At 34.3% G+C, this 27,500-nt stretch overlaps 1 protein-coding gene across 5 annotated transcripts in view; it reads left to right on the forward strand.

The window, feature by feature from the left end:
* Nucleotides 1–27,500, forward strand: part of EHBP1 (EH domain binding protein 1) — a 315,930-nt gene that overhangs the window by 248,952 nt on the left and 39,478 nt on the right. For 4 of the 5 annotated variants that reach the window (XM_055328018.1, XM_055328020.1, XM_055328017.1 and 1 more), the window contains 6 exons: nucleotides 6,629–6,776; nucleotides 14,811–14,918; nucleotides 18,228–18,352; nucleotides 20,697–20,835; nucleotides 21,011–21,117; nucleotides 23,779–23,902. In XM_055328018.1, coding sequence (XP_055183993.1) covers nucleotides 6,629–6,776; nucleotides 14,811–14,918; nucleotides 18,228–18,352; nucleotides 20,697–20,835; nucleotides 21,011–21,117; nucleotides 23,779–23,902 — 751 coding nt within the window. The remainder of the gene's footprint in view (nucleotides 1–6,628; nucleotides 6,777–14,810; nucleotides 14,919–18,227; nucleotides 18,353–20,696; nucleotides 20,836–21,010; nucleotides 21,118–23,778; nucleotides 23,903–27,500) is intronic. The other variant, XM_055328021.1, reaches the window with a different exon arrangement.

Here is a 27,500-nt window from a genome sequence, read left to right on the forward strand (position 1 = left end):
TTATGAAAGCATGTGTAGACATGTTTATTAGATAGACTTTTCAATCTTTATTTTTCAACTAACTGAATAAAAATATCTAATGTTATGAAAGACACCCATGGGTGGGTAATGATCTCAGCAGCTACACTGACAGTTTCTCATGTTCTAATTCACCTTCACAAATCCATGGCATCATTTTTTGGCTAAAGTAATGTCAGTTGGTGACATTTGCAGCAAGCATAAAAAGGACCCCCCATGGCAGCCATTTTTATTTGATTCTTAAGATCCAAAGGCTGCTGAAAGAACAATTGAATGAAGTTGAGGATTGGAGAAGCTTGATTTTCTTGTTCTCTGTGAAATGAAACTCTAGTCTTTTTCTTCCCTTTCCCCTTAAAAGCAAAAGTCTGCTAGGGGGTTGTAGCTGTGTCAAAGCCGCTGGGATGCCACTGCTGATCACTTTAATTACTACGACTAAGGAGGATAAAATTAAAAGTAGCACCATTGAAGCAGTGGAAGAAAGCTTGCCTAGATGTCGGTGAACTGTGAAATATAAAAATTGCATACCAATACATTTTTATGGAAAGGAAACAAGGAATTACATTACTTATTCTTGAAGAGTTTGTCCTTAAATTGTTCAAGTTTTACTAGTGCATCTATCTATGGCAGATTGTAGACCATTTCAGAACGATAAGGAAAACAGTAACTTGAAGACATGCTGTGAAAGGACTAAATATTTTTTCTGCTTATGTCCAAAGTGGTTAGTTCTGATCCACTTTCTATTTTTGGAAATACTTAAATTTGTTGTATTGAAATACAAGCTCTTTCCTTGCACCATAACAGGACTTTTGCCTTATGCTGAAGATGTGTAAAGCTTGAGTACTACATTCAGTACTTTTGAGAAGGGAAAGATTGGGAACCTGTTTTAAATGAATATAAATAAGTTAGTTTCTTTTCACCTCTGTGTATTCAGTAGGACAAAGGGGAATTTAACCTGATTTGTAAAATCCAAGAATAAGTAAAAAAAACGAGTTTTAAAAAAAAGAAAATCACAATCACAGTAGGGCCTCAGAAACATTCTCTGAACACCAGTTATGTGATAGGTAGGACCAGTGCTTTGAAATCAAGGCAGTGATTTTTCATTTTTACTATGCCATTTACAAGATGTATGACCTTGGGCAGTGTATTTAAGTGAGATTTAATTTCTATCAAATCAGAGAGATAGTAGTTACTACGGAATTGTGAGCACTGAACAAGTCAACGTGTGAAAACACTGTGCACAGGGACAGAGCTAGTATTTACCAAAAAAGTTGTTACAACCTGTCTTATATAAAAAGATGCGTGTGAGGAGGGTGACCTTCCGAAAGTACAGCTTTCATCAAGCCCTCCCAAAGAGTGCATCCGTCATACAAAAGCCAGATTATCCTACGTAACAGTCTAATTCCAAATAATACTGTATGGCAAAAGGTAAATGTCATCAGACTCATTCATAGAAATAGGAAGCCAACTACTTCAGTTTATTTAAGGTTATTTAGACTAGGCAGGTAAATGAAAGATACATAAATTTCCTACTGTATTGGATTTTTCAAGTGCACTTTTCTTTTTAGTGACAGCCATTTCCTAAGTGACCTTACCTATGCATCCCAGTGAAAAGATTCCTTTTTCAGCAGACATAGTAAACAGATGATTTATTTACAGCTAAATAATTTATTTTTGTCTTTTTTGAATGCAGAATGGTAAAAAAAAATTAGCAATAACACATTTCTACTTGGATAGGTTTAAGTAAACCATTATTGTCAGAAGTACTCCTCTACATATCTGAGCAGTTTGGACTGAATGCTGTACAAAAATAACCATCATCCATACTCTCTGGTTATTTTGTTCCTTTGACATAAACAGTTATGTCTCTACTGAGCAAAAGATCCATAGATTTTGTTGTTAACTATTCTGTAAATATTACTGCAAAAATCAACTTTTTAATGGAGCTTACATATAAAAATTAAAATGAAATAGTTTTACTTATAATGAATCTGGAAATTAATACTGTCAATTAAATAAAAATTGTTGCATAATCAATTGCTATAATTACAAGCTTTTCCTTTTGACCTTAACAATTAGCTTCTATTTTTTCAGTTGGTTCTTTGTCTTAAGGGAAGTTAATGGGTAAGAAAACAAACAACGCAGATATGCCATCCCACTGGAGAGCTCTAGGCCCAAGCAAAATTGTCTCTGTGGTGTTAGGACATTAGTAGAAAAGTAAATCAAGGCAATCTGATAGGGAACTAGAATTCTGTCAATCAGGCTCAAGATTTTGTGCTGTGTCCATAAACTTTGTTTACTGTAGGGTTTTATGAGTTGTAACCTGCCCTTGCAGTCTGTTAATGAGGCTAAATCTTGCTACTTGAGAATTGAATTACAGCACACCTCTGGGCTAATGGTTATAAACAGAAAGTCCCATTAGGGCTGCATTCTGATTTGTTCATTTGCATTTTTTTCTATTGTATAGAGAACAATAACGGGTAAATAGGTACAAACAAACAATTTACATGGAAATTGATAAAGTGTCCCTAATTAGTATTTAGAGTTGGTTTTATTAATGATTGCCTGTGTTAAATTGCACTCTTGGTAAGCTCTTAGAAACATCTGCAGATGGGAGTATTATTGGAGGAGGAGAGAGACCAAGGGGACGTGGTAGCTTATGAGAAAAAAATTAGGTTCCCATTTCGTATTTGGAAAGGTAGAATCATTTATTTCATTTTAACTCCATTAAGATGACCCAAGACCGCTTCATCTTAGTCTGAATCACCAAATTCCAGCTCTGCAAGAAGTCATTATTCACGCAGTGAAATTCACTTAAACCTAGTTGCCTGAGGCATACCAAATAATGATTTTTATTAGTGCTCTTAACTTTTCTTAAGTTTGAAAGATGAAAGTTTAGTAAAAGCTCAATTTTCCTTAGTTGGTCGTGTAATTTGATACTTTTTGGGATCACATATTTTCTCGGTTTAGAGCAAGGGCTCTGTAGTCCAACAGACCTGGGCTGGATCCCGGTTCTGACATCCATTCTAGTTGTTGTGAATTTAGAACTCTAAACCTAAATGTTCTCATTGGTAAAAATCGGGATGTGAAAATTAAATGAGATCATGCATGTAAAAGCTAAGAAATATCAGCAACCTTACCAGAATCACCATAATTGAGCATGTATCTCCTTTTATTCTTAGTATATTTTCCAAGTTCAGAAATATTAGTAGAGAACTGCAGATTTATGCATATTATGCTCCCATCTTCAGTCTTACCCTGCCTACTGCATACTACTCCTCTAATTACAAGTAGGCTTTTGTCTCTAAATATTGAGAGAATTTCCCTGGAATGTGGGTCCCCCTTCGTTTGCTTTTACCACAACTACCACCCACCCCTCATGAGATGGAAACCTACCATCTCATCTTTTCTTCCTTCTCCTCAGATTTTTAAAATAACTTTTATTATAAAAGTAGTACACTTATAGAAAATTAGAAAATGAAGACAAACCACAGTAAGAAAACAAAAATATCACATTTCCACACCCAGATGTCTCCATCATAACGACTTTGTGAATACCCTTCCAAGTTTTTCTCTATATATGTATATCTATATGTGTATTTATTTTGCCAAAATGAGGTTATTACTGAATAAACTTTTTTTTCCAGTCAACTTGTATTTTCCTTTCATTTAGTACTATGGTTATATTCAGATTTCTGTGATTGATGCAGCAATGTCCCTTAAAAATGGTTTGTTCAAACCACTGTCTAACCCAGGACCATACACTATATCTGGTTAGGTTTCTTTTGTTGGTGGTGATGGTGATTGGTTAGTTGGTTTTTGTTGTGTGTTTGTTTTCATAACTTTCTTGTTAAAATGACCAGGTCAGTTATCCTGAATATCATACCTGAATTTATTTGGTTGCTTCCTTGCCATGCCATTTATCATGTTTCTCTATCCTCTGTGTATATGATAAACTGAGGTTTTATTGAAAGGCCTAGTGAATTCACTTTAAACATTTGGGCTGGAATATTATTGGTGGTGTGCAATTTATGTCCTTCACATCAAAAAATTTAACATACCGTTGACCCAGCATTAATGATGCCAAGACTATTAGATTAGCGGTCCCTAATCCCTGATTTAGTTCTGATCTCTCCATTTACAAGAGGCTTCTCCTTGCAACTAGGAAATAATCTCTGTTGTGTTACTTAAGCATATGTTCTAATTACTATTGCTGTGTAAAAACTACCCCAAACTTAGTGGTGTAAAAAAAAATTGTTTTTATGCTCACCGATTCTTTGGGTCAGAACTTAAGGCACAGTGGGGATGCTTTGTCTCTGTTGCGCATTTGTCTAAGGAGACTTGAATAGTTGGGGTTGACTTAAAATGGCTAAGGACTGTGGTCTTCTGAATGCCTCTTCTTTCACATGTCTGGTATGTGGGCCAAGGAGTCTCAAGGCTTAACTTGTCTGGCATGACAGCTGGGTTCCCAGAGAGTAAAAAATGCTAGAATTTCAAGAGAACTGGGCAAAAAGGGGTATGGCTTTTCCTACCTAGCCTTGGAAATCACCCACAACACTTACTTATTCTACTGATTATAATACAAGTGCCTAAAGCTGGCCGAGATTCAAGGGGAGAGGAATTAAACTCTACCACTTGATGAGGGAGTGGCAAGGTCACATTGCCGAGAACATGTGGAATGAAAAATACTGTCATGGCCATCTTTGGAAAATACAGTCTGCCACAGCATAATACGAATATCTGGTTTCCCATCAGACATTTATCAAAGAGCTTTAATAACTGTTGATAATCTATGCCAGAGTCATTCTTTTATGAATGACAAGATTATGTTTTTGTAATTTTACCTCTTAAAAATTATTATAGCTGGTATTATTGTATGACCCAGGGATCCCCTATGCCAACCTATCTTAAACACATTTGTCATATTCATCTTTCTCAAATAACACCTCTAGTTGGTCATTCTCCCCCAACCTCCCACCAAAGACACACACATTCAAAACCAAACCTTTAGGGCAGCCCAGGTGGCTCAGCGGTTTAGCGCCGCCTTCGGCCCAGGGCGTGATCCTGGAGACTAGGGATCGAATCGCACGTCAGGCTCCCTGCATGGAGCCTGCTTCTCCCTCTACCTGTGTCTCCGCCTCTCTCTCTCTCTCAAGAATAAATAAATAAAATATTTTAAAAAACAAAAAACAAACCTTTAACTGACCCTTGCTTTCTTTACAATAAATTACCCTGATGGACAGGGCTTCTACAGTCTTATCTGCCCAGCTTTATTTTTCTTGCCTTGTCTTTCTGTTGTTATTTTTGCCCTATGCTATGTGCTTTTTCTCCATTGTACCTCCTTGCTTCTGTGTCTGTGTATTGTTCCTACCTCCTAGTTTCCCCTACAGTGACCCACCTAACTTCTGACTACCATCTCTATTTTATATATTATTTAATATATATTTTATAAATTTTCCAGTTTACAAAACACTTTCACATTGGATATTACAATTCATATTAATCCTTTTTTTTAATAAGCAGAAATTTTAGTTATTTAATTCTCTGTAGTTTTTAGTTACTTTAAATATTTAAAAAACACATTAGATTTTTCTTTTTTTTTTTTAAGATTTTATTTATTTAGTTATTTGAGAGAGCGCACACACGAGTTGGGGAGAGGGGCAGAGGGAAAGGGAGAAACAGACTCCCTGCTGAACAGGGAGCCCAACACAGGCCTTGATCCCTGGACCCTAAGATCATGACCTGAGCCAAAAGCAGAGGTTTAACCAACTGAGCCACCCATGCGCCCCTTATTTTTCCTTCTTAATGTGCATTCGAGGGGAGAAGGAGTAGGAATGGGGATAGTACATCAGTTACCCAATATTCTGATTTAAAAACTACCAACAATTATTACTTGTATAACTAACATACTATCACCGTTCCACTCTAGCCTCCTTAAAATACTGTTTCTTATATTTGATCAATATGGTGTGGCAGCATTTTCTGCTACTGAAGATGTCTATTGGCCAGTGCTCTATACCTTTATTAGAAAATAGCAAGTCAGGCAGCCTGGGTGGCTCAGTGGTTTGGCGCCGCCTTCGGCCCAGGGCCTGATCCTGGAGTCCCGGGATCAAGTCCCATGTCGGGCTCCCTGCATGGTGTGTGCTTCTCCTTCTGCCTATGTCTCTGCCTCTCTCTCTCTCTATGTCTCTCATGAATAAATAAATAAAATCTTTAAAAAAAAAAGAAAATAGCAAATTAAATTCTATTTAAAAAACATAAGGTATTACTTGAAATTCTGTTTTTAGTATTATGACTTTTTTCAATAAACCTGATTATTTTATTAATAACAGTCCCTGCTATTTTCTCAGCAATATATATTGCCAAGCATTCTTTAAAGGCTAGTTTGAATTTTTAGCAGACATTTTAATACAATAATTTGTAAATATTTTTTAAAAATCTGATTCTAAGATGTCTTTTAAAAATGGTGTGACATCCAACTGATATAGAGCATCCTATTTATAATGTGGGCCAAGCACCATGCTGTAAACCAGTTACTATCATGATGATCAGATTGAAAATGAAATTGCATTTCTGTCAATTACTGAGTTGGCAACTGTTCAATATATCTTAGCAGCAAGATGAAGAGCGACGTCGGCAGCTGAGAGAGAGAGCTCGTCAGCTAATAGCAGAAGCTCGATCTGGAGTGAAGATGTCAGAACTTCCCAGCTATGGTGAAATGGCTGCAGAAAAGTTGAAAGAAAGGTCAAAGGCATCTGGAGGTGAGTTAAAGAATCTTGTATCATATTCTACAGACAACCCAGAAATCTGCAGTGGACCTTTGGGACTTTTTATTCTCACTTCAAAATGTTGCATCAAGTATATAAAGTTTCTAACCTATTGATATGTTGCAAAAAACCTATAGGAAGCTTAATAAATAAAAAGAATATGCTTGCTGTTTTCCAAATCAACTTTTGGGCTTAATTTTTACTTTATTAGAATACTATTTAGGAAAAAATTCATACAGACTTTGTTTTATGATTCCCCATGATGCCTCATTAATTGTAGTAGGAGTGAGTAAAATGCATTCAGGTCCTCAACCTCGAGGTCATGAGACTTGTTAGTGGTGAGCTTTGGCACGAAAGAGTTTTGCTTGGAACTAGATCTTTAGAAAGTAGCCTTAACAGTGTTCTGGCCTCATAGCCTGATATGCAAGCATTTTGAGTAAGCCCCATATACATTTCTTCGTAGTTTCCTTATTCTGAGAAAGTCTTTTTCAGTATCTGCAGAAAGTATTCTTAGCCTGCTGTTAGGACAAGGACTGTAGACTTGATTAAGAAGAATTTTGATTTTGCCTCCTAAGGCTCAATTTGGGCATCCTTAATTTGGAACTTTTTACATTTTTAAGAGGAGTACACTGAAGAGGCCTGTGAGTGGTTTTGGTTTGGTTTGGGTTTTTTGGGGGTTTTTTGTTTTGTTTTGTTTTTTTAATTTCAAAGGTGTATAACCTATTTATTTACCAAAGCATGCGAGATTCTTGTCCTGAGTTAATCTTAGAATGCTAAGATCACTCTGAAGAGTAGGCAAGTGTGGACTCGAATAAGACCTTAGAGAACTGAAATAGAGGTAAGCAATTTCTAGGTCAATGATAAGTTTCTTCAAAGTAAACTGAAACTTACTGCTGTTATTTCTAATTGATTCCTTATGTTACAAACTTACTGTTGTAGCGAATTCTAGTTAATGTCTATAGCATATAACTTTCCATCCCATAAATTTGAAAGCTGCTTTCCTAAACAGCTGTGTATCTGTCCTTCCGGTCTCCTCAGATTGTTTATACCTTCTTAAATCCTTCATCTTTTCAACTCCTATCATTTGGAATTTTTATTGCAATTTCTATACTCTCCACTACCGTTTTATAGTAACATCAGTTGCTACTCATAGCTACATTTATATAATGCTATGATAATTTGCCTTCATTTACTATTAATAACAAGGTATTTCTTTGGCATCATAAAAATTCCAGCTATTCCAAGTAAGTCATAAAAATCTTTGCGTCCTTATATCTCAGAATATAGAAAAAAAACTCATATTATTGACCCTCCATATAAAGCATTCTAAAGCTACTGATGCTCCCTTCTTGTGATATCATAAACTCATAAGAAAAATTCATAAACTCATTGTAATAGTGGGACAGAGAGGTATCTAATGTCTCTTTTAATATTTTTTTCAGTAGTGAGCAAATAATAATGCTATTTTAAATAAGCTATAAACTGTGGGAAGGCTAAGAATTAAAAGTCTTAATATTTTTTTTAAGATTTTATTTATTTATTCATGAGAGACACAGAGAGAGAGAGGCAGAGGCACAGGCAGAGGGAGAAGCAGGCTCCATGCAGGAAGCCTGACACGGGATTCGATCCTAGGTCTCTAGGATCACACCCTGGGCTGAAGGCTGGTGCTAAACTATTGAGCCACCCAGGGATCCCCAAGTTTTAATATTATTATTTATTATTATTATTTTTAGATAGTTTGCTTAATGTTAAAATGAAGTCTCAGGCAGGGTTCAGGCAGATGTCACTGGATAACAAAAAGGCTTTATCATAGACCATGAGTGGAGCTCACTGTAGAGTCTTCACATTGGTGCTGACTGGTCTTTCAGTGCTAACTCTCTTGTTCATGTGGTCCCTCCTGATCTGTTCTTTTTTTTCATGAACTCTTCCAACTGCCTCTTCCTTTATACCTTCTCATTTTTTCTTTCTCCTCCTAGTCTAAGGTGGTACTTGATCTACTCTTTGGAAGATTCAAGCACACTGATCTTCATCTTCTCTTTCTTGTATCTATTTTTATATCTTTTTAATCTATTTTATTTTTATGGATAAACCCTGTGCTCCCATCAATCAGGTATTTGGCTTTTAATAATCAAAGGTAAGCTTTTCTTCATCTATGAAGAGTCATAGATAGGAAGGGTCATCTGTGTAATTGGTCTTATCACTATAGTCAACCCCAGGTGAGACTAAGCCAGGACTAAACTAGGTAGAGAGACTTCATCAATGTGACAATCCATAGAATGTGTATCTTCCCTACTTGGTAACTGGGGAACGTGAAGAGCTGATTTTGGTATCATTCAGTAATCAAACAACATAAATAAAAGCAAATGCAGATTGGATTTGTGGAGCTAGCAAAGAAGTATAGACTAGAACAGGGAAAGTCAGGTGAAATAAAGATGGGACAGGGTTCAGCAGATAACTTAACGAAAACCTGAGGAGTCTAGTCTCTGTTCCCTAAAAAGATCAAAGTGACCAGGGTCCATTTCTCCTATGGGACACACTATATTTTGGATATTGAAAGCAGCCATATATCAGATGGTAGGCTCTTAATCAGAGCTAAGGTTGACCTACAACAAGTAGAGTAGGCTTATTCCCTGACCTCAGTAAAGGTATATGGATCAGACTAGGTCTCCTTTGCCCTCAAGGTCTAAGCTGAAGCTGTTGAGTTTGGGAGTAGGGGAAGAGACCTTTAGGACAAGGGAGAGGATAAAATTCCTGCCTGAAATTCAACCATTATACATAGGTACTTACCTAATGAGTCATGACAGTCACCGTGTTAGGTCAAGATTTAGCAAACTTCCTGAAAAGGGCAGGAGTAGATACTTTAGGTGTTGAAGGCCATATGGTTTCTGTCTAAACTACTCACTGCTGCTCTTGTAGCTGAAAGTAGCCTTGAACATTATGTAAATGCATGGGTCTGCTGGTTTTTTACCCAAAATCTGTGGTGGGCTATATTTTGCCCCCATGGTATAGTTTGCTGACACTTGCATAGTAAATTAGAAATTCACTTGGGTTCACAAGAGTCTAATTCCTAAGGAAAAATGACATTATGAGGTTGATAAGTCAGGTGGGAAAATTAACAGATTAGTATCTACTCTTCTGTTGTCTAGTAGGAATGTCCTGAATAAGGAATTGTGTGAAAGGAAGAGGAGAGAGAAATAAGTAGGGACTAGCCTAGATGGGAGGACGAAGATGGGAAGGTTTTAGAAGCAGAGGTCCAGAGAGACAAAGGAGAGGGTGGTCAAGAGCTGAAATAATATAGCACAGCCCAGGGAATATGTTGAACATGATCTGAGACTCATTGCCTGAACCTACTTGAAAAGCTTGTTTTTTTTTGTGTTCTCAAGCAGCAACCTGTCTCAGTTAGGAAAGGAAACTTAGCAAATTTGAGGTGAGGTTATTTTCAGTTTCATAGTGTCTATAGGAAATACACACAAAGTATTTTTGGTCTGTATGTAGCCATATTCAAACAACCCACTTGCACTCTATGGCAACCACAAATGGCCTAATTCTAGTGAAATAACAGAAGCATATCTGTCCAAGGAGCTATAGGCTAGCTTTTACTTGTCCTCCTTTTGACATAGTTTTAGGGCTTATGAGAGAATCAGGTGATATTGTAGCATACTGCATCTTTTCTCAATTTCTGCATCATTCAGTAGTTATATAGACCTATAATAACCTGCAAATCCTGCAGGTTGTGGGTTAAAATCCTGCAGGTTAAAATCCTGCAACTTGTGGGTTCATTTAATTATATTGATCTTTACTTGGCAAGGTGTGAATATTTGGGTACAAAGTTTGATATTTTCATTTTTAATTGTATGGTGTTATGGCCTGAATTTCTGCTTTGTGAATTAATAAGCTTTTATTTTGACTAAATAAATTTTTGTTAATGGCCCACGGGCACTTGGAAAGAGGTATCTGTCCTGTGTTAAGATTAAATTATATCATGTATTTAGTACATGTTATATGGTATATTAAATATGGTACATATTTTCTATTATATATTTATTAGTAAGTTATCACTTTGGTTTGAGTTAGATTAGGGTAATTTAACTTTTCAGTGGACATTGTTGCCGCTTTTTGACTTAGATAAAGTAGTGTACATTGTTTTTGCATTTCAAGTGTATAAAGGAAATTTTTTAAAAAAATTTCATCCATGAGAATTTATGTGTTTATTATGCCTGTGTTATCTTTATTTCAGTTATGGCAAATAGGCTTATCAAAACTTGTTAACCAAGATATAATTTTTATTTTCAGCTTTTATTAGTAATTCTATTTATATTGTGTTTTCTGTTTTATATTTGATTTCTATAGAATAACTTTAAAAGTCATTAATTTTATTTTATTTTTTTAAAAGTCATTAATTTTATAGGGACCTTCAATGAGAATTTAAAAAATCATGATACAAGTGAGAAAATTTTTTTCTGAATATATGTTTATGATCACCTCAGTTTCTTTTTGTAAAAATGCTTTTTTTTACTGTCACCAGATATCCTTTTTTTCCATTCAACTTATTTACAAATGAGATTTTATGACTGGCCTTATTGCTGTGCTATTTATCATACCACTGGGATTCCCATTTTGCTTATAGTGCTCCTGAGTGTCAAGTGGACTGTACTGTCTCATTCCAGTGTATATCCAATCTCCTTTTACCTGTTCCTGCATATATTATATGTACCATATTTTTAAACTAGTTTCTACTGGATCTCTAGTTTACTTTCTGCCATGCTCACCTACTGAGATTTTAGTTGTTAGCCACAAAGATAGATTAGATAGATAGATAGATAGATAGATAGATAGATAGATAGATAATCATAAACGTAAGATGCGATTTCTCACACAGACACACATATACTTTAGTTCTGCTAGAATGCATTTAGACTATTTCCACAGGTGTTAAGAAATGTGTAACATTAACTACTGAAAATAATTCAAGGGTTTGTTGTAAAACTGAAGTCAGTGAATGGAAAGAAAGTAGAAATCCATTCTTAAGAAGACTTGAGCTGTATAGGAGATCAATTTTTATTCTTGCCCTCCCATATAGTAATCCTTTTATCTAAGGTTAGCAATACATAAATAAACACTGAGTCAACCCACTCAGCATTGCTGGTGAGTGGTAGTCTAAATAGAGTTCATTTCACTGGAAATAAAATGAATGGCACCCATTTAACATCACATAGGAACCCAGCTCTGTATACGTGGATAATGAAAGAAAGTACAATTTTCTACATATCTCCGGAACCTGAAAGTACCCATATCTGACCACATTTCCAGACTTAGCTATTTCTTTTCATAGCAAAGCTATCATTCTAGTCGGTCAGATTGGAGGGTTAATTTTGACGTCTGCTTCACCCCTCTCCTCCTCGGTATCCCTCTTCATCCAGCCAGTAGATTTTCAAACTGCATCATACCCACTCCCAAATCTTATATACTGGGTTAGGCTCTCTGTGCTGCTTGCCTGGAGGTTATAACAGTCTCCAACCTGGATTTACTGCCTGCAGCCTTTGAGTTCTCCAGTCTGACATCTAGGTCAGCAATCTCACTCACATGAAGGATGATGTCACATGCATATTACACTCACGTGGGCGATCCTAGACCACTTTTTCTGTCACATAAGAAGGCATATCAGAATGTAAGTAAGCAAGAATGATATTTTAGGAATAATATTGAAGCCACTATAATTTTAAAAGTCATAAAGTTCAGTGCTTATATTACTACTAATTATTTTATACGTATTTCACAACTGATTACAATAAGACACTTGGATAGAAAATTGCTTATAAAGACTACTCTTTCATATAGGCTGCTCTTAAAGAACACAGTGCTGATCATGTTAGAGTATCAGTATCTCTCCATTCCTATCAAGTAGAATTTAAACTTCCCATTCTGCCTTTTAGGCCTCTCTGCAGTTCTTTCTTTGAAGACTTACCTCCCATTATTTTCCTTCTAGTATGCTTTGAAGGTTTGTGCTCCAAAAGAACAATTCCTGGTACTATTGGCAAAGAGTAATCTTTTCATCTTTTGAATTTGCTCTGTAACTTACTTTTACCCCCAAATACTTATCTGTCCTACATAGTTACCTGAATGTATAACTTTAAGGCAGAATAAGTGTTTTATACAATTTGGTATCTCCTTAACATCTAGCAATGTTTTATAAATTGTAGATACAATGTACAAAGTGAATGTTGAATTTTATGCTTTTACCCTAGGTTAATTATGGTCACTAATAATCAATACAGGCTGGTTGACAGCAACAATGTATTACATTCTAAAAACTATTGATAGTAAACTATTTCTGGCAGATTAATATGAGAAGTATTCTAAACATTTAGTACTCAGGAAATACATGTCCATTCATTTTTGTTTACTACAAAACTATTTAGAGAATTTTTGAGGCTAATGAAGATGTAACATTTATGAAGTTAGTTGTGCTAAGCACAACTGATTAGAAAATATTTCTCAACTGATTGTACTTAAATACTGGAGCCAAGTATGATGCCTTAGCAATTTGAAAGCATTCAGCAATGTTTCTCCCCAGGATCATTTCTAAAACTTTTTTTTCTTTGTCATGTTCTTCTAAATGGCTTATGTAGTAAGCCATCTACATTGGAACATCTTCAATAAATGTAAGCTGTTAGTATTAATATTAATGATCATGGTAAGTATTTACTTGGGGAGGCCCCAAATCAAACACAAAGGTATGCAGGGAAAAGGACAGATACTGAAGGATTAAGCCAAAACTATAGAACTTTGAATTTTTCAATTGCAATAATGCTAGAATACCTCATCATTAATAAAAGATGCCCAATAAAATGTTAATTGTAGAGTAGTAGGGATATTCTTCAATTCTCAGGGCTAGAGAGGTATTTCTCTAAAAGATACAGTACCTGTCAATAACAGAATTTAAAGCTAAACCTCTGACATGCAAATCCAATTATTGCTGTGCTTTTTCAAATGCACAAAATTCAAAATTACTTAACCAATATTATCACTTGGATTTAGAAAGGACAAGAGTATATAATAGAAAACTTTAATATAAAAAACTCCATTAATTAATTGTGACCTAAAACATTTTACTAAGTGTATTAAAAAATAGCATATAGGGGTTCCCTGGGTGGCTCAGCGGTTTAGCACCTGCCATGGGCTTGGGGCGTGATCCTGGAGTCCCTGAATCGGGTTCCACATCGGGCTCCCTGCATGGAGCCTGCTTCTCCCTCTGCCTGAGTCTCTGCCTCTCTCTCTCTCTCTCTCTCTCTCTCTCTCTCATGAAAAAAATAAATAAATAAAATCTTTTTAAAAAATAAAATAAAATAAAAAAAATAAAAAATAGTGTACAGCTTCATCATTTCCATGTATTTAGTTTTGAATAGTAACAGTTTTTCCCAGTTTTCAGTCTTCCAAGATGGCTGTTCTAATTATTTCTGAACTTTCTTTTACATAAGGTACTATTTCATTCTCAATTTTTGTCTCTTAATTTATCCATAATACTTTTATGATAATAGTCATTGATAGTAGAAAAGCATTCACGTCTTCATGCAAATGATTAAATATAACTACAAGTTTATGAACAGTGATTTATTTCTTTATATATTTATATCTAATAAATGCTAAAAATGTGAAATTTAGAAATATTACTTAATGACTTTATTGCCAAATCAACTTTATTTTTGTATGCTGTTATTAGAGATTACTTACACATTATATTTTAAAATATAGGGACTTGATGAGCTCAGTGATTCAGAGACCGTGTGTGGCAAATTGTCAAAACCTTTGTATCTGCTTTGATGTGACAGTTCATCTTTGACATGTGAATATAAAATATAAATGTTAATCCAGTAGTGAAAAGTGACTTAACACTGATTTCTTGCTGATCTGTGTCAGACCATATTTGAATAACTATCATTAAAATACTGAGTTTTATACTTTAGTATTTTGGATAAATGATATAAAATAGAAATAATATACTAACATCATTGCTACATGTTCCTACAGATGAAAATGATAATATTGAGATAGATACTAACGAGGAGATTCCTGAAGGCTTTGTTGTAGGAGGTGGAGATGAACTTACTAACTTAGAAAATGACCTTGATACTCCCGGTAATTTCAAATTATAAATATTTTGCATCCTGCTGCATGGCAAATTTTATCATCATATTTTTATTATTATCTCATTAATAATGATAAACTCTTGTGTAGTTTTATTACATCTTATACCCTCACAAATCATTTAGCTAAATCCACTTTCCATCAATTTTGTTATTTTGTTTTAGATTTCATGTTAAAATTAGCAATAAAACTGGAATAATAAATTGTACTTTGTATACTAAAGTTTATTTTTATATTTTATAGTATATGAGATAATTTATAAGCATTCAAAAATTGGTTTCCCATGTCAGCCTGAATATTTTAATGTCATAAGGTAAAGATGTAATACCTATGGAATATTTGAGATGTAAATGTCAACCATGGATCATATTTTGGTTTAGAATTGATAGTCTTAGTTGTAATATTATTTTGTAAATTTTGTGCTTACTTTAAATATTTATATAATGCTAATAAATTAATTTCTACCATTCAATAAGTAATTACAGTAAGACATTTTGGAAACTACTTATATGGACTGCTACTAAATTAATTTCATATCTTATGTCAATAAATAATCACTAAGTGATTGTGTAAAATATAAAGATACTATGGTTTATTAGATGAGTGTTCTAATGCATTGCTTCTATAGTCAACATCAGATAGCAATCCAAAGCTTTGTATACATGAGAGGTTCCATAAATGCTCTTTGAATTGAATTCTTAGAGGAATATAAAGTGTTTGACCATCTCTCTAGACTTAAAGATGAGGAAGCAAAGTCCCTAATATTTATCTTTTTCTGTAAAAAGCCAAAGGGAGTGAGAACAGGTAGATATTCTTCTTCCCAACCCTGGCATGTCCCTTCAATGCTCACCTGCTTTGTTTCTTCTTCCTCTGTTTGAAATCATGCTGTTATTTCTCCAAGAAACAATCAACCAGAGTCTTTCTGACTGAGGAGCACCCAAGAAAAACTAAGGAGCACCCAAGAAAACCCATGCCCTTTCTTAGTAGGCTCCTTCATGGTCTAGTGTCAAACTATACTTTTACTAAATAGAAGTCCATGTATTTATAATTATACAAATCCAGGAGAAGGCTGGGATTTAAGGAACATTTTTAAATGTTTAACCCAAAATTAGGACTACTTTTTTCTTCTATTTAAAATATAGTAGAACTTGGTAAGTTTGTTTTTTTCTTTTTGAAAGAGATTTTTGTTTTTACTTATCCACCTGTTCACCACAACCACCACCGAAAGCTCTGTCAGAAACCACTAACCCCCCTTTACTGCTGAGGGTATCCATAAGTACAGAATTAAAGCCTTAAGATGCAATTTATGGGCATATAAAATCACTGATAGTAAATGGTACATATTTTCTTATTTTGCAGTAGATTACAAAGACAGAAAAATTAGCCATTTTTTAGGTAAGGTGAGGGACGTTTTCTGGTTTTAGTTGTAGCAAGTTGGTGGAATACTTTAAAGGTTGGTTAATATTAAGGCTAGAGGCACCTGCCTGGTTCAGTCAGTGGAGCATGCGACTCTTAATCTCTGGGTCATGAGCTTGAGCCCTACATTGGGTGTAGTGATGACTTAAAAATAAATAAAACAAATTTTTTTGAAAATGAAAGAGCCACTCTCAATACTTATGTTCACTTAAAAAAAAAATGTTAGGACTAACAGGCTTATTAACTCTCGTCTTTTTTAAAAAACTCTCCTACTTCATGTATGCCAAACAAGAAAACACATCTCAGCCTTCCTGTTTTTGGAGTTAACTAATATATTGTTTGTAACTCTCAAGCATGCTGATAAGTATTGGCATGTGCATAGGATAGACTTTGCAATCCAGAGTATAGGTTTATTTCATAGCAATAATAGGAATGTGAACTGGAATCTGGAAGCACATAACATGTATTATGATTTTTAGCCTTTCTTTATTTTCCCCAAAATTCTTTTTTTAATATGTATATAAAAGTCATAATGTTTTAATAATAAATTGTTTAATCTTTATCTTGATTTGACCATAGTTCATCAGATATTGTTTAAAAGAGAAGCCTAGCAATATAAACTGACCAATTTGCATGAAAGTAATGATAATAGCATTTATTAAGAGTCTTATAATTAGAAAACTTATTAATCTTTATGAAAAATATCATTCACCAAATGGTTGGCATGTCTTTTACAACCATTTTATTAAAGAGTTGCTTTGAGTGAATTTGTTTAAATGGAATTGTTTCCATTTGTTTCTGAATTATTTTATTATTAAAGATTAACATACTTGCTGAAAATAATTTGAAATTATTTTAAAAGTTATAGCTGTATTTTATTTATTTTAAATTTCTATCCATATCCATTAATACTTAAAACATTGGATTCTAACGATGTGTACATGACTGAGATAATGTTAAGGACTTGTTTTAATATGGTATTATGTGTATAAATTTAATATGCCAGAAGAATTGAAACTCAAATAATATAACTTAATAAAATGTATTGCCTCTTTTAAATATCTACTTTGTAGATAGCTCGTTTTATTATGTATAACCCATGCAGTTACTTATATAAATGCATACATCTAATACAGGCCTAGGTTTTCAGGTAAGCATAGCCACTATTAAATATAAAGTGTAACTGAATGGTCTTAAGTTATATTGACTATATTCTTTAAGGGAACTGATAAGGGGGAAAATATATATGTTTATGTATATGTGTGTATATATACAAAGAATATACTAAGAGACTAGATCTTAATTGTTCCTACCACAAAAAAGAAATGGTAAATGTAATAAAGATGTTAACTAATGCTGTGATGGTAATAGTATTGCATTATATAAATGTATCAAAGCAGCACATTGTACACGTTAAACTTACACAATGGTACATATCAATTATATCTCAATAAAAAATGATATAGGGACACCTGAGTGATTCACTCAGTTAAGTGTCTGACTCTTGATTTTGGCCTGGGTCATGATCTCAGGATCATGAGATCAAGCCCCGTGTCAGTCTCTGTGCTCAGTGGGGAGTCTGCTTGGAGACATGAGCTCTCTCTCAAAAATAAAAAATAAATACTTTTTTTAAAAAAGTGTTAAAAAAAAGAATATAGTTAACATACCTAAAGATTAAGTTATACTATAGTTATATAGTGTGTATTACAGTTTATATATATATATATGAAGAGTTCTACATAGGTCAGGTCTGATAATGTTATTTCATAAGCCTAATTAATGTTTTTCTTTAAAATATAGTAATATTTTTATGATGTCCCCTAAATTGATAGCCTGCTCATCTTAATGTATCTCAGTCATTCATGGTGTTTGTGTATTTAACAGAACAAAACACTAAATTGGTAGACTTGAAGCTAAAGAAGCTCCTAGAAGCTCAGCCACAGGTGGCAAATTCACTCTCCAGTGCTGCACAGAAAGCTATAACTGAGAGCTCGGAACAAGATATTAAGGTAAATCTTACTTGTTTAAAATATTTGACTCTCTATTTGCATATTCTAACTTCCTTTTATAATCCTAAGATTAAGATATATATTTTTTTATTGACTAGCTAATCAATTAAGTGGCAGTATGGTAATCAGTATTCATATGCTGTTTTCCAGAGAAACTACTGCTATAAATTGATGTGTTGGTGAAAGTAGAAACTATTCTCAAGAATGTACTCTTATTTTACTAGGAAGAATATTGCTAAGAAAATTCCAGCATTTTTTTCTATCATCCTCAACCTTTGGCCTGTTTAGGTGAACTAGAATTAATCTTAATTAATACCTGAAGATGGTATGTGACTGTATATAGAGGTACTTGCGTGTGTTTTGTGCCAATTTGAATCTTACCTTGTGTAGGATTTTAGCCAAAATGCTACATGAGAGATTATTTTTATTTACACTATTTATATTATCCCTACCAAGCCATGCCTTTTCCTCACATGGTATCATTAATAGTTCTGTAGCTTTAGGGCACTTCTAGTCCTGTGTAACTTTTCACCCACCTGCGGACTATGGAGACTGCCCTGCTGACTGAAAGGATTTCCTTCCTCTGACACAGAGATGCTTTGAAGTCCCAAAACAATGACTTTCATTGCTTTTCCCTTATACTGTTGGTTTCTATAAATTGGTGATGAAAGTGTGTGGCAGCACCAGAGGACTTTTGGTCTCTATCTTTGAACAAAAAGAAGCCTGGATCAGGTCTGATTTTTTGCGTTCAATTTAGCTTTCTGCAGTGGATTTAATGCAGAATGACGCTGGCCTAAGAATAATACAATGGATTGAAAAGGCTAACTGAATTAGTGGGTTTAGAGGAATACATTTGTAAAGTGGCAGAAGTCCCTAGTCGTAAAAACGTTTCTTAAGATGGGATTTGCTGGCTAATCGCACTGATATTTTAGCATGTTGCCAGGCCTCAAAAAATTTAGCTGTGTTTGTTTATTTTGGTAAAGACTTGAGTTTTAAACTCTTGGGCAATTATAATGATAACAGTAAGAATGCACACTTTTCTTAAACAAACAAATAAATAAATAAAAGCCCAAACTGTTTCTATCCTAGCTACATAGCTAGCATACTATAAGCATGATCTTAATAACAAAGACATATAACTTTGAAAAATGAAATGGAGGTATTTTCATTCTTCAGGTTTAATTGTCTAAATAGATGAAATTGGTTTTTCTTTCTAAAAAGGCTTGTATGTGGCAATCTTTAAAGTTATTTCAACAAAAGGTGTGCTTTAAACAGCTTGTCTTTGTATGAATCTTTTTAGTTAAGATTTTTTTAAATGGTGCTTATAAAGAACATATAGAGTCCATCTGTTCTCTTGAAGCTTTCCGCATTGATTTGGGGTTTTATTTTTTTTTAATAAAATGCAGTTTACACGTTTATAAATGAGGCATTCTGTGTTTGTGGAAAAGGATAAACTGTTACCTTCCCTTGAGGATTCTGTATCCCAGGCCTCCTTGAGGCTAGAGAATAGGCCATTGGAGGACTCCCTCATTACTGATTGTCTCAATGCAGAGGAAGGGCAAAGTCTTGGTAGCTTTTGATAACCAGTTTCAGCATTCAGCAGGCTTAGCTATTAGTCATGCATCTTAGCCTTTCCCTATTTACTTTCAAAACACTTAATAAAAATAATAAAAGATTAGGTATAAAATGAAATATTTGTTTGGTACACAGCACCTCGGTATCTGCAGCTTCCACACACTGCAGTAGTTCAGTCTTCTGGGATATTTCTTGTTGATAGAACCATTTGAATTTGTTACCAGTATTAACATAGGAAGCTCTGGAAAAGATAATTGTAGTTTCCTTAGCTGTAAAGGGCTTACTTACAAATCTGGCTTTGGAAAGTTAGAGCTGATGAAATGCAGTTCAGTGGGGTAGTATTATAATCCTACCTTTTAGCCTTCATCCAGCATTAGTGGTTTATCTCAATGGGCATAAAATTAGAAACTAGTTCTTCTTGTCATACAAGTCTATGGGACCGTACAAACCCATGGGGCAGAATTGTGGGGAATAAACAGAAGCAACATGGCTTTTAAATGATAGATATCATTGGGAGAAGACACAGGGGTTTACAGTGTCTAATGAATCAAAGTTATCAAGAGTGAGCCTCTGTCTAAACCATGTCTCCCAAAGTTTGGTTACAGGCAACAGAATCCGTAGTTGAGCTATGTAGAGCTCTTTAAAATCCTTTTCCTTCCAAAAAGTTTCTGACTCGGCATTATCTTAAAACAGTAGAAGTTGTTTTACTATTATGTAATTTCATGTTTATGCGATCAGGACTGTCTTACTACATTTGTTTTACTTTTAGAATGGCACAGAAGATCTCCAGACTGAGCGATTACAAAAAGCAACAGAACGATTTAGAAATCCTGTTGTGTTCAGCAAGGATTCTACAGTCAGAAAAACTCAACTTCAGTCTTTCAGTCAATATGTTGAGAATAGACCAGGTAGAAACACTTTTAAAAAATGTTTTCCCATCTTATGATTTAATAGTATATATATATATATATATATATATATATATATATATATATATATATATGCTGATAATGTAAATCCACATTTCAATACACAAATATCAAGCTTTATAATAATTTTACATGTCTTTCCCTTTTTTTTAAGAGATGAAAAGGCAGAGATCAATACAGGAAGATACAAAGAAAGGAAATGAGGAGAAGGCAGCGATAACTGAAACTCAGAGGAAGCCATCAGAAGATGAAGTGCTTAATGTATATTAATTTTTTGTGTGGTTTCATGATTGCTGATAATTCCAAACTGTATGTGGAAATAGTGCCTTTATTTGTTAAAATGAGATGTTAGGTTTTTTAAGATGTCAATCTCCAGTGCATTCAAAGCAGAGTGAGAGGGGTGCACTGTTGAATTAGTCTGCAGTGTGGTGATAATTGTCAGATAAAAAAAATGAATTTTTCAGAGTTCCACAGCCCCAGCTTCCTTGAGACATTTCCATCAGGGCACTTCCCATAAAGAGATTCCAGTATTGATCTACCAGGAGGATTTTAATTATTACAATAGCAGATACCGCAGAGCTGCAGTTAGAGGGAAAAGTCACATGAGACCTGCTAGAATTTCTCAGCCAACCCATTTTGTTGGCTTGGGTTAATGGGTGTTCAACCTTTCCATTATCCAGATCAGCCGTGAATTACTAGCTGAATGATGTTTGCATTAATATAATATATATGGTAATTTCTTCACTTAATTAACGGGGAGGTTCAGCTCAGTAGGGGTATGGGCTGATCATGTGTAAAATTGATTTGTGAGGGAAATATTTGATAGACCGCAGGGAGAAAGCTGCTTTTGATGGACAGCTGCGGGACAGAAGCAGGAAGAACAAGTTTTAACTTGAATTTTTGTCTGGAAGCATAGCTCTCTGTAGCATTGCTACTTTTTTATTATCTATAGTTTGTGTAAATATTTTCACTGTTTTTACTATTAAAATAGTCTTTGTTGGATTTTTAAATCCTTATAAGTGTACTCAGAATTACAAACAACAAAGTGTAGGGTCCTACAAACTTCTTATTTTTAAGTTGTACTAAGACAGGCTTTCGTACATAGAAAGCCTGACCTATTGTGGTGGAATATTTGGTATAATTTGTGAGTTGCAGAATACTAGAGTATACTATATACTCACACTAAAGAAATCTGGTTATAAACTTTGACTTTATTTTTAACAGTCAGTCCATAAAAACAATGAAGTTTATGTGTTGCTTACCATTTCTGCTTTCTTACATCTTTCTTCCTCATGCTGTCTTTGCAGACTGCTATGTTTGTTTTGTCCCCTTGGATGGGAATGAGAAAAGTCCTTTTTCCTTTTTGAAAATGGTCTGTTGTATGGCAGATAGGTACAAAAAGTATTGACAAGTTTAATCCAGATTTAAAAGTTACCATTAGTGTATATTCTGTTGTATTTTTTTGGTTATACTTCATATTGAGATAGAATATCCATTTTTATGAATCTTTAAGAAATAGAGTAACTTATTTAATATGCTATCCTGAGAAACTATCAGTTTTTTGATTTTGTAAAATATTTCGACTTTAAGTTTGTCAACTACCATAATCAATTCAAGAGTAAGCTGATATAAATTGAGTTCACAGGTGACTTTATTAGTTCCAAAGATATGTAAGTTATATGTATGATTAGATATGTTTATTGATCATGAAAATTCTAAAATATGCTCATAATTCTTGATTGTTGTCTCTTGTTTAAGGAGTACCAAAAGATAATTCGTTATGGCTTCTTAGGGATTAATATGCTTCTAGGTAGGGAAGGGATTTGATAGAAGAGATTGTTCACATCTGTTTTTCTGAATATATAATGTTATAACCGCTGATGTTTAGTAGTGGTGGTGGTGAGGGTAATTACTCAAGCATTTCTTTAGTATTCCTTAGCTACTTAGGAAACTTAGCTCTAGAAATGTCACAAGGTAAACAGGTATTCCAAAGGGAGCTATAAGTAATCTATCTGTAACTATTCCATAAATAATAACCCCATCCCATCATGATTTAAATGTGTAATATTAAAATAAAAATTAAGACTATACTGGCACATTATAATAGAACTGCTACATCAGATAAAACTTCTTAGGATCATTTTTTAAACATGAATGATTGTAAAAAGGAAGATTTCAAATTGAAATTCAAATTTGGTTAGATGGAAAATTAACCAAATCAGTGTACTAGTTGCAGTAGATCCTATGTAGCAAGGTTTGAAACCACCTGTCAAGTTAGAATTCGCAGCTTCAATAATTAGTGATACATCAACAGAATGACATGTTAAAGTACAGGAGCCAGCTGGAAGGAAAACTGGAGATATTAGAAACTTCTCTTTTACCATTTTAAAAAAGTATTTTAAATAGTATATTTACTATAAAATCAAGAAATGTGTCTCTTTAATTTTTATTTTTGTAAGCACAAATCTGTTTGGGTTTTATTTTTTTCTCCAGAATACTTTAAGGATCATTTCCTTAGTAAAGCTCCATTTTTTTATATTGCACGTTTAAATGAAAGGTGTCATTGGTGTTTGTTTTGACAATCACCAAGGGGAAAATTATCTTCTATCCTTGTCCATGCTTAAATAACTCTGATTTAACTCTAAGGGTTTTTTTTTTCTCCGTGCTAAATTTTTAAATATGGCAAATCTGGTTGTTGAATTATAATACTCAACAGCTAAAATTTTCTCTAGTTACAAAAGTTTTGCTATACATAACATATATGAAAATTTTTCAAATTACAGGGAGGTGCTTTTTCATACTAAGGGTGATACTTACAGTGTATTTGGTTCTCTAGGTAAGTGCTTTACTAAGTGTTTGTAGAAAGGAAAAATGCAACTTACAAGTGATTTTTTTTTTCTTCCTGTTTGTTCTCGTTAACAGAAAGGGTTCAAAGACACCAGTCAGTATGTTGTAGGAGAATTGGCAGCACTAGAGAATGAGCAAAAGCAAATTGACACCCGTGCCGCGCTGGTGGAGAAGCGCCTTCGCTATCTCATGGACACAGGTACGGTGCCCAATTACACTGTAAACAGTTTTGGCAAATTGAGCGTTCACAAACTCTTATAGAGTTTTGGAAGTGTGAATCTTTGAAGCCTGAATGTTCAGCAGAACTGCCTTGAAAATAAAAAGGCTGCGATTTGCAGCCACCTCTCTGGGCCCTGGTGATAAGAGTGCCTTCATGGGAAGTGATAACTCGCCCTGATACCGTGTGAGCCAGCACTATTGAACAGTGTGCTCATCCATGCAGAGTTGGAATACACATCTGTGCCTCATTGATATGCCACTGCTTAAAAAAAAAGTAAGATCTTCACTGTTCTACTGATTCATTGGGAAAAAAAAAGATTTGGCCAGCTAAAGCCATGTACTGCATGAAACAGAGCACTATGCATAGGGGACGGCTCCATGGACTAGATCACTGAAATTTGAGAATACTATCTGGTTACTGATGCTCCACAGTTTTTTTTTTTTTTTTCCAAGAGAACAGGTTTTTAAAAGTCTGTAATAGTTTGTGTCACAGTTGCATTTGAAAGGATTAAGGTATATAGGAAGGTTTATAAAAATGGGTTAGAGCAGCAAGTTAGCTCCTAACCAGAGGGTAGATTGGCATTTACTGCTGATTGCCTGTAGTGATTATATAGATCTAAGGGCACAGTGAGCTACTGGAAAAAAGGTATATGTGTATATTTTAAAGGAATATATATATTTATTTAAAATGCTGCTCCTACAAAAGGGGTAAAAAGAAATATATCCAAATTGCTCATATCAAATTAAAAATAAATTATATTAAGAAAAATATGTCAAATGTAATAGTGGAAAATTCATTCCTTTAATCTAATTAATTGCTTTAATTTTATTGGCCATATTAAAGTAGATTAGTAAAATAGTAAAGTGGATTAGTAAATTAGTAGTAGTAGATTAGAATTGGAAAGCTTTCCTGAAATTTTTCTTCTCTATTTGCCAAAAATATATTTACAATTAAAAAACTCCTCTAAACATAAGCATTTATATGGGACATTTGAAAATGCCTACATTAGTGAAATCAAAACATATTAGAACAGAAAGAGACCTTTGGCTTCATCTGGCCCAGTGGGTTTCAAACTGTGTTCTGTGGAGCCCTAAAGCTTCTTCAGAGGCACCTTGGGGCTGCCAGGACAATAAGAGAGCAGAAAGCAGACAGGCGTCTGGATTTCCTACCTTACTTCAAACAGAGCAGCTCTGAGTTTATTTATTTGACATAGCAGGCTTCTTGGAAGAGTTCATCTAAAGAAAAGGTTCTGTTGCTTAAAATTTAAGCAAAAAACCCCCAAACAACAACAACAACAACAACAACAAAACACCAAAAACTAACTTGTTTTTTGAGAACTAGTGCTAAACCTTCTCATTGTACAAAGGAGACAGAGGGTGAAAGTTCAAGGTCACACAGGTCAGCAAGTGGCTGACCTTAGACTAGAACTCAAGTCACCAGAAACTTCCCACTCTACTACATTACCTAGAACGTGTTTATAATTTCCCTAACAACTTACATATACAACTTACATATATGCTCAGTCTTATACATTTGTATGGATTCAACAAGTATCCTATAAACCAATATATTGTTTCTTATTTGTATTTTCCCTTTGGTTTCTGAGGGATTTTAAAAATGTTAGTTATGTTAACTATATTTAAAAATGTAAATACTAGATAGTTAAAACTTTATACATTTTTAAATTATTACCTTTAAATAGTTTGATGAGGCTAATAATTTGGTTTCCTTCCCTTTTTTCATATTTGGAGCCTGATTTATTGAATATTCTAACCAAAACAGACTCAAGTTCTCCTTCCCATCTCTCATATTACCTACCGGTGAAGCTTTGAAGTAGCCCCATTCCACCTATAGATCATTTATAATCTGAAAGACAATCATGGACTACAGATTGATTCTAGAATCCCTTTGGAACTTTATATTTTTTACTACACAAGACAGAATCTGTACTATGCTGGGTCGGCTACTGCAGATTCAGACTAAAATTGAATAGTTCCTCAACTTGGTAAGCTCCGGCAATTACCCTGGACTGTACTGAACCTCCTCCAAACCAAATAATTGATTCTCAAGATTTACCCAAAGCCTAGTTAGCTTCTGAAGTAAGAGATAAGGTGTTAGAAAGAGAAAGCATATATTCATCCTGCCCTTTTTGGGGTTCCAGTGCTTCTCACTTTCCATTTGTTATAGTAGTTAGTACTTTTCTCCCATAGAAAACAATAGAGTTTTCTATGCAGTTTCTGAATCTCAGCCTCAGAATTAAGCAGAGCAGATAGTATCCATATTCCTTGTATGCTGAAACAGGCTCAGATAGGGAAATGACTGATTTAAGAAAGCCTAATTAGTAATGGCTGAGTTACGGCTTGAACTCAAGTTTTTTGAGTCAGCCCTCTTTTCCCACCATATGTTCTTTACAGAACAAAACTACTTTATCTGCTATCTCAATTTTTATATACTTCTAGATGTGGACTATATACAGATTTCTTTATTGACTTGAAATTGACTTGAAATCACATATTACAAAATTAACCATTTTAAAATATAAAGTATAAATATATAAAATTCAGTAGAATTTAGTACATTCACAGTGTTTCCAGAGGTTTTCATCACCCTAAACAGAAAGTCTATACTCATTAAACTGTAATTTCCTGTTTGCTCCTCTTGTAATCCCCTGGAAATCTCTAATCTTTCTGTCTCTAGGAATTTGCTTTATTCTAAATATTTCTTATAAGTGAAATCAAACAGTAGTTGTCCTTTTGTGTCTGGCTTCTTTCACTTTACATCATGTTCTCAAGGCTCATACATATTGTAACATGTGCCACTACTTCATTCCTTTCTATGATTAAATAATATGTCATTGTATGTATATAACCACATTTTGTTTATTCATTCATCCACTGGTGGACATTTGGTTTGTTTCCACTTTCTGGTTACTATGAACATTGTGTACAAGCATTTCTTGCAATCCCTCTTTTCAATTCTTTGGTGTATATACCTAGGATTGGAATTGCTGAGTCATGTATTAATTCTCTGTTTAACTTTTTGAGGAAAGGTACTCAATTTTAAGTGGTTATAAAGTTTATTTAGAAGTTGATTTTGCAGAATTGAGAATACATTTTCCAGAAGAAGCACTGTTTTGTTTTGTTTTTTAAGTAGACTCCATGCCCAATATGGGGCTTGAACTCATGACCCTGAGATTGAGAGTCACATCCTCTAGAGACAGAGCCAGCCAGGCACCCCCAAAAGAGGCACTGTTATTAGCATCTGTGGGCCAGACAAACTAACAAAAATCTATTAATTTAAAATATCACTAGAATTATGTTAATGGTTGTCCTAGGCCTCAATCTTTGGTTCCCAGAACTTGAGCATCTCTGGGTTTTAAGCATCAACTCCTTTAGCACTGAAACTCTTGGATCTTGGTGGGGCAGAAGGTAGGGCCTGGATGGTGGCCTAGACTACTGGGCATTTTTCCTGGCATGTCAAGAGAAGGCTCTAATAGGAAAGTAGCAAAGGAATATAATAACCTCATTGGATCCTACAGCAAGATAATTATATAGCAGGGATGAGAATGGCAGTGGTG

This window comes from Nyctereutes procyonoides, unplaced genomic scaffold, assembly GCF_905146905.1.
Source record: "Nyctereutes procyonoides isolate TBG_1078 unplaced genomic scaffold, NYPRO_anot_genome, whole genome shotgun sequence".
NCBI classification, from domain to species: Eukaryota; Metazoa; Chordata; class Mammalia; order Carnivora; family Canidae; genus Nyctereutes; species Nyctereutes procyonoides.